The sequence below is a fragment of the Phaseolus vulgaris genome, chromosome 2, assembly GCF_051622355.1.
Source record: "Phaseolus vulgaris cultivar YP4 chromosome 2, ASM5162235v1, whole genome shotgun sequence".
NCBI classification, from domain to species: Eukaryota; Viridiplantae; Streptophyta; class Magnoliopsida; order Fabales; family Fabaceae; genus Phaseolus; species Phaseolus vulgaris.
In genome coordinates, this window is record NC_143499.1 from 38,069,384 (window position 1) to 38,078,027 (window position 8,644).

The window sequence follows — 8,644 nt, forward strand, 5'->3', positions numbered from 1 at the left end:
TAGAAACAAGAAAGTATTATTCTAATATCTGCACAGTAACACTAATTTATAACTCTAATCTAATATAATACAATTTCAAAAATTTTCAACCTATGAAATTCATATATATTTTTTTTTTTAAAAAGTCGAAAACAATAGTCACCTACCTCTCTATTTTACAAAAAAAAAAACCTCACCTCTTTTAACCAATTATTTAATGAATAGAGATATCATATATTAGATTTTTGGTACGAAAGATTTCATTTCGTGAAATGCACCACGCACACTCACATAGACGAAAAGACTACACTGCCAGCGCATGTTGCAGTTGTTGATTCAGTATCACAGAATTTCAGTTACGACTAATCGTTCCAGTTGAAATCAATCAATAATAAGTAATCATCTTCATCACCATTCGCATTTCCCATGGCGAACCCTAAAACCAAGAGTCCTCATTCGCTGGGTGGCGAGGACGATCCCGAATCCTACGAATCGCGCTGGGTTTTCCAGGAGGACGAGGATGCCTCCGAGATCGATGACTTCGACGCCGCCGATTTGCGCCACCAGCCTATGTTTGATTCCGAGGACGAGGACAATGCGGAGCAGAGACTCGTTCGCACCGGTCCACGAATCGATTCGTTTGATGTCGAAGCTCTCGAGGTTCCCGGCGCTCAGAGAAACGACTACGAGGTGATCCCGTGCTTGATTTCCTTATCCCAAGCGTTGATTGTGATGTATTAGTGATGCGCATATGTGGTGTTGTTTGCATTCTCTTATTGCTTGTCGTTGTCGATTTATGTGTTGTTGCAGGATGTTAGTGTGGGGAAGGGGATTCTGTTGGCTTTTCAAACTCTCGGTGTTGTTTTTGGTGATGTTGGAACGAGTCCTTTGTATACGTTCAGTGTTATGTTCAGGAAGGCTCCTATTAATGGAAATGAAGATATTATTGGAGCTTTATCACTTGTTTTGTACACTTTAATCTTGATTCCTTTACTGAAGTATGTCCTTGTTGTTCTTTGGGCCAATGATGACGGGGAAGGTATGTTAACTTGGGTGTTTTAAAGATAAATATTCGGTATTATTTTCTGTTTATTCTCTTTTTTCACATGGGGTTCTGTACTCAGGTTTATGCTTTTTTAAAACCACTGCAGGTGGTACGTTTGCATTGTACTCGTTGATTTGTCGAAATGCTAAGGTGAGTCTTCTTCCCAATCAGTTGCCATCAGATGCCCGAATATCGGGCTTTAGACTAAAGGTGCCATCTCCCGAGCTTGAAAGGTCTTTAAAAATCAAGGAAAGACTAGAGACTTCGCTGGCTCTCAAGAAGATTCTACTGTTAGTAGTTCTTGCTGGTATTTCCATGGTGATAGCGAATGGGGTGGTTACACCAGCAATGTCAGGTTGCTTACTGCTGTTGTGTCCTTTTTTATAACTTAGAATTATATTTTGTCATAATGTGTTTGACTAATGCGAAGGTCATACTTGTAATGTGATGACATCCTGTTCTTTTTGTACAAGGTCACTGTTGTTTTTCAGTAACCACTTCTTTTCTTTATTCCTCCATATTAATTCTTGCTTTATATCCTTTTCATTCTGCAGTACTATCATCTGTTAATGGTTTGAAGGTTGGGGTAGATGCAATTAAACAAGGTATTATGCTAATCTATTAACAAATGTATATTTAATAGTTATTAATACTTGCATTTGAGGTTGTTATCCACAAACACAACTAGAGAACTTTGACTTCTGTCTTTCTTATGTGGAATACATTTTTGGAGCTTTTCCTATAAAACAGTAATAGTTTTTGAGGCTGCTTTTTTGTATATAATGTTGTCTGAACTATGCTTTGGTTCTAGCATTGAACAAATTGAGTCATGTATTTGTAGAATACTTTTGCTGTGCATGTCATTCCAACCAAAGTGTAATAGTATGGGATGTGGTTCTTATAGTTTAGGTAATCCTGGGGGACACTGTAGATGAACTTGGCTAAATATTGTTGTTTTAGTATAATTTGTGTAGTTGAATTAATCTTTTCTTCTTTTTCCTTTATTATGCAGATGAAGTGGTGATGATTTCTGTTGCCTGCCTTATTGCTTTGTTCAGTGTACAGAAATATGGAACAAGTAAAGTGGGGCTTGCTGTAGGACCTGCCTTGTTTATATGGTTTTGTTCTCTGGCGGGCATTGGTATATACAACCTTGTTAAATATGACAGCAGTGTCTTGAGGGCATTTAATCCTATTCACATATATTATTTCTTTGCAAGGAATTCAACTAAAGCATGGTATTCTCTTGGGGGCTGTCTTCTTTGTGCAACTGGTAAGCACGTATATGTAATACAGTGGATTCACTGATATATGTTCTGTTTCTCGTGTATGTTTGTCAATTCAATCGGTGTTTGTTTTTCTGTATTTATAAAGCAATTATTTGCTAGCAATTGAAATGTATAATCTCCAATTACTCATTTTGTTCTAAAGTTGAGTAGAGTTGATTTTTTATAGAAATGATTTTGAACTGTTGAATGTAATTGGGATGTGTGCCAATATTCATCTCAACCACAAATTTAACATTGGAAAATGGGCATAGTGCGGGAATTGATTCTTGTTGTAAAACAAATAGGCCTTAAGTTTCCGCTTGTTATCTATCTTTAGATGGAATAACATGCCTAATGACTTTTATTAGACTGTGAGGTTCATTGAAGTACTGGATCTTCCTTTACGTGGTGTTGGAGAATAATATCATTTTTAACTGCTTGAGTAATTGGTAGGACTACTAAACATCTAGTCAAATTAGACTTCTTGTAACGAATTTATTCTGATAGGATTAATAGATTACTAATGGACAAATTCAAACAAGCTTTGTTTAAATCCTAGAAGTTGGGAATGGATTCATACTCACACACTGGTTGAATTTGGTTGGTTCATTTCTTTGCGAGTTTTCCCAAGTTTTTCATATCAAATTGGGCCTTTAATTTTTCTTTTAAAGCCAATTTCTTTATTTCATGATCTCATGCAATAATCATGTCATTCACATAAACCAATGGTAGTGTAAGTTTACCTGTAATGAAGTGTTTTATGAATAAAGTATGATCTCCTTAACTTTACTTATATCTGAAGGAAACCATTGCTTTTATAAATCTCCTAAACCATGCCCTTGGAGGTTGTTTAAGACCTTATAAAGCCTTCTTTAGGAGGCAAACCTTATTCCTTCCAGTATGAGTTTCAAATCCGGGTTGAATTTCTATGTACACATTCTTCTAAAGCTCTACAAACAAAGACATTCTTCACAATCAAGTGGTGTAAGCCCCATCCAAAATGAGTTGTTGAGAATGAACAACTAGAACTGTATTCATCTTATATATAGGAGAAAATGTCTCCTTATAATCAATTCCGTAGGTTTGAGTGTACTTCTTTACGACCAATCTAGGTTTATTCCTATCCACTAACTCACCTGCCTTATGTTGCATTGTAAATATCCATTTGCACCCTATGAACTTTTTTGTCTTTTTGTTTTGTCAACAATCTCCCATGTTAAGTTTCTTTTTAATGCATTCATCTCCTCTCATCGCTTGAGTACAATGTTCACTTTTCATGGCTTCTTAGATAGAGGTAAGATTGTTTGTGGCATCAATGATAACAATAAAGTTTCAATGTCAAATAGAGAGATTGTGAGTGCATACATAGTGAGAAAAAGATATTTAACACGATTTTTTTCACTTTCTCAACATAATGGGTAAATTCTTAGTAACACTTCCCTTGTCACAGTTACCTTCTGGGTACCTATCTCTTAGTCAAACAACTCGTATTGCTCCAGAGACAAAGAAGGTTGTCTTTGATATTTATTCCATAGAATCTGTCTTCTTCTTTACTATCATTTAGTTCTATCCCACTTGTGGTAGCTCCATCACTTAAATCTCGCATCTTGCAATGACAAATATGGTAATAACAAGATGGAGAGATCCTTCGTTTCAAGAGCTTTCTCCTCCTAAACTGAAAGACTAACAAAAATAGAATTTGTTTCATGAAAAGTGACATCCGTTGTGATAAAGACAAGTCGACTCTGAGGGTGAGAACATTTGTACCCCTTTTTGTTTAACGGATAACCAATAAAACACATTAATCTAATTTAATGCAATTACGATTATGAGAGTGAACAAAAACAACACAACCAATGATCTAACAAGGTAGATTTACTAAGAGAGAAGAATGAACAAAAGACATTAGAGACCTAATATGATTGAGGTCATTTAAGACACAAACTGGTAACTTGTTGATGAGACATGTGGTAGTTAATTCAACCTCTCCCTAGTATGTTTTGGGATTTTTTTTTAAAAAACAGAGCTCTAGCTAGTTAAAGGAGATTTCAATTCTTCCATTTTGCAACCTCATTTTGCTTTGGAGTGTTAACACATGTTAGTTCACGAAAGGGGCAAAAATGTTGAAAATTCACGATTCACATATTCAGTACCGTTATTGAAACTAACACTTTTCCAAATTGATTTTGACAAGATAGAAATAATTAACAAAGATTTGAAATACTTAAAACTTACCTTTCATGACATATGTCCATGTGACATGAGTATAATTATCAATAAAAGTAACAAACCATTTTGCCATATATCTAGTCAATGTGAGATTTCCACCTCATGTTCAGGACTAGACATCTTGTGTGTGGGACTAGAAGGGAACCCGATAGCGGGTGACATGACTGACATAACAAACTTGATTAGGTTAGACTCTAAAGACCAAATGACTTTGATACCTTCTTAAGAAAGTGAAATTTAAACCTAATTCAACCTCACAAAACTAGCCTTCAAGGTGAGGTTTGCACCACCTACCTATATACTATAATTTGGCTATATCTCGAGTCAATGTAGGATTTTCAACTGTAACAAAAACACCAATTACATTCTCATCATCTCTATTTGTAATAATCAAATCCTTTAAAATAAGGAAATAAGAATATGCTTAAATGAATTAGAAGATTTTGAAGATATTTTTTTCCGAATATTGTGGAAATATTGGGAATATTTTATCTTAGTGTGTTATTTACAACATCCTCCTTGCATTTTGGAATTGCTGGCGGTTTAGGGTTTAGGGTTTAGGGTTTACAGGTGCATATTTTTTTGAACTGTTGATTAACATTGTTATCGGATCATATTACAGGCTCTGAGGCTATGTTTGCAGATCTTTGCTATTTCCCTGTACGGTCTGTTCAGGTAATGAACGGTGACTATGTTATAACTAACAGCTTATGTTTTCCATTATACTTTCTGTATCTTATAAACTAATATTTGATGAAACCAATGGTGGTTCTTTTGTAGCTTACATTTGTATTTGTTGTTTTACCGTGCCTACTGTTGGGTTATTTGGGTCAAGCTGCATACCTTATGGAAAACCATGCTGATGCTGGCAATGCCTTCTATTCTTCTGTTCCAAGTAAGTGTTAGTCTACTTAGTTTCTGTACTAGTGTTTATCAACATTTCCAATGACATTTCATTGCACTATAGAGAGAACCTTCATGCAAGACTTTTTTGTGTCTGCAGGTGGGGCATTCTGGCCAACTTTCCTCATTGCAAACATTGCTGCATTAATTGCAAGCCGGGCTATGACAACAGCCACATTTTCTTGTATAAAACAGTCTGCTGCACTTGGTTGTTTCCCTCGTCTTAAAATAGTTCATACCTCTCGGAAATTTATGGGACAGATCTATATCCCTGTCATAAACTGGTTTCTGTTGGCTGTTTCTTTGGTGTTTGTCTGTACTATATCCAGCGTTGATGAGATTGGAAATGCATATGGTAATGATTTTGTTTCAATTTCTCTCTTTTTATGTTCAAAGATAATTTTGTCACTCTTATCAGCCTATACACATGACATGTCAAATTTTAAATAATGTTGCATTTTGAATGGGATCAATGCATATTGATACTGCAACTACTTGGAATGACATTGAGCTTCTCTCTTATAATTTCACTGGGAAGAATAATAATAGTGGGGGTGGAGCCTTGAGCAAATTTTCTTTAAGACACCTTTGAAGTGTATAAAACCATCATTTGTGCAGTTTTAAAAATACTGACTTTATTAAAGAAAAATGACATTCTGTACAAATATAGATATTTTTGCTTGCATTCACAACACTTTTAAGAGGTGGCGGCTTTCATTTTATTCCAAATGGACATGGTCAAACATTGATACCTTTTTCTAATTTATTAGTTGGAGGTGAGGCAGGCTACCCCTTTTTAAGGTTAGGACGTGTCACAAGCTTCAACAAGGGCTTTACCCACATCCACTGATTGGAATCAAACAAAAACTTTATGTTGATGTTGTTTGGTCCTAGTGGTCCAACTAACCCACATTGGAAACCGACAATCTCATTCAGGACAAGCTTTCACCTTAAGTGTAAACTTGTAAAATGAGTACATCAATAATAATTTGATTTTTACAGCTTAGATCGGAGGAGGGAGTTAATCTTTCTTTGGTTTTTATGCACTGATATTTCCTTTATTTTTATTTTCCTACATTATTACATAAGATAATATAGAATACAAATTTGTTCTGAGCTTGTTCCTTTGTCGTCTTTCAGGCATTGCTGAGCTGGGAGTGATGATGATGACAACTATTTTAGTAACTCTTGTTATGCTGCTTATATGGCAGATTCGCATCATTGTAGTGCTGAGTTTTGCAGTAGTCTTCCTGGGACTGGAGTTGACTTTCTTCTCATCAGTTTTGTGGAGTGTAACAGATGGAAGTTGGATCATATTGGTCTTTGCTGTATTGATGTTTTTTATAATGTTTGTATGGAATTATGGGAGCAAGCTCAAGTATGAAACTGAAGTAAAGCAAAAACTGTCAATGGATTTGATGCGAGAGTTAGGCTGCAATCTTGGGACAATAAGAGCTCCTGGGATCGGTTTGCTCTATAATGAGCTGGTGAAAGGAATTCCAGGCATTTTCGGCCATTTTCTAACCACGCTTCCAGCAATACACTCTATGATTATATTTGTGAGTATTAAGTATGTTCCAGTTCCTATGGTGCCTCAAAGTGAAAGGTTCCTTTTTCGGCGAGTTTGTCAGAGAAGCTATCATATATTTCGTTGCATTGCCAGGTAATAAGCTAAATATTTTACATTTTGGGATATTTGCACATTTTTCACCTTTATTAGAACAGTGGAAGTGTTATCGTTTGAAAAGCAGTATGTATTGTGAAAAATAAGTTCTACATATTACTTTTGGAACTGTGCTTTTACATGAAATCTCAAGGAAAAGTCTCGATGATGTGATTGTTGGTAAATATATTTAGTTCCGGAACAAATGATAAGTGGCTAACTGAGTTAATAAATGGTTGCTCTTCAGCCACTTTTCAACAGGCATAAACAGGAATACTTTTTACTATCTTTTTTTGTATTTTTTTCCACTAATATATATACTTTAATTAACGTGCATTTCGTTTTTCTCAGACCTATAAGCCTAATCAGAATTTTTTATATTTTCAACAGGTATGGTTACAAAGATGTTCGCAAAGAAAATCACCAAACTTTTGAGCAACTGCTGATGGAGAGCCTAGAGAAGTTTATACGTCGTGAAGCTCAGGAGAGGTCACTCGAGAGTGATGGGGATGATGATTCTGATTCTGAGGATGAGTACTCTGGTTCTAGGGTTCTCATAGCTCCCAACGGGAGTGTTTATTCACTTGGCGTTCCTCTTCTGGCTGATTTTATTGATACAAACATACCCGTACCCAATTTTGAAGCAAGCACATCTGAGGATGCAAACCCTGAATCTCCTAAGCCCCCAGTGGTTGATGCTGAGCAGAGTCTTGAAAGAGAGTTATCTTTTATACGCAACGCTAAAGAATCTGGAGTTGTGTACCTTCTCGGTCATGGGGATATAAGGGCTCGGAAAGACTCATGGTTTATCAAGAAGCTAATTATAAATTATTTTTATTCTTTTCTGAGAAAGAACTGCCGAAGGGGAATCACGAATTTAAGTGTGCCCCATTCACATTTGATGCAGGTTGGCATGACCTACATGGTTTGACCATCAATTTTCTGACCCGAACAATTGACAGGTAATTTGAAATTATAGTTTGCTAGCAGTGAGTTGGTCTTGGAAAGGTCTCGTTTTGCAGTGCTATTTGCATGATCGTCACTTTTTTGGGTCCTCAAATTGCCAATATCTTTCTAGCTCATAATCTAGATCCTGTTCCAAGGTTTTTTATGGTTGGGAGCTTGCCTTGTAGATAAGATATATGGGAACGACATAGCTTTGAGCAAAAAAAAAAAAAGAAATGTAGAATTGTCATTACAAAAAGAAACTGTAGATTGTTATGTACACATATTGTGGATGTGCCAAATTCCACATGAACACGAGTTTTGTACCTATCCAAAGACAAATTTCTGTAGTTTGCCCGAACTGTTTACCTGATCTCATCTTACAAGGCATTTTAGTGATTAGACTACAAGAGATTGCCCTTGAAGATTTTATCTTTGTGGGTTTCTCTTAGTTTTTGATGAGAAAATAGCTTATGATAATAAAAGGAGTTTACAGTGTCATTTGGCTTTTATAATAACTATTTTAAAAATGATATCAATGTTCATATTTTTACACTAAAATTACTTAACTCTGGATACACTAGTTACTAGTTGGAAATAGGAAAAAAAAAG

The 8,644-nt window shown here is 35.6% G+C and overlaps 1 protein-coding gene across 2 annotated transcripts; it reads left to right on the forward strand.

Moving 5' to 3' along the window:
* The first annotated feature begins 219 nt into the window (after positions 1 to 219).
* Positions 220 to 8,533, forward strand: LOC137811848 (potassium transporter 7). Of its 2 annotated transcripts, XR_016518702.1 has the most exons (11): positions 242 to 669; positions 790 to 1,018; positions 1,131 to 1,379; positions 1,579 to 1,629; positions 2,037 to 2,165; positions 2,245 to 2,297; positions 5,144 to 5,196; positions 5,302 to 5,416; positions 5,525 to 5,779; positions 6,565 to 7,087; positions 7,478 to 8,533. XR_016518702.1 is itself a non-coding variant. In XM_068613702.2 (10 exons), exons 1-10 carry the CDS (start codon positions 406 to 408, stop codon positions 8,016 to 8,018), a joined length of 2,541 nt encoding a protein of 846 aa, XP_068469803.1. In that variant the 5' UTR covers positions 220 to 405; the 3' UTR covers positions 8,019 to 8,533. The 2 variants fall into 2 exon arrangements, 1 of the variants encoding a protein (XP_068469803.1); XM_068613702.2 differs by having other exon boundaries at positions 220 to 669; positions 2,037 to 2,297.
* The last annotated feature ends 111 nt before the right edge of the window (positions 8,534 to 8,644 follow it).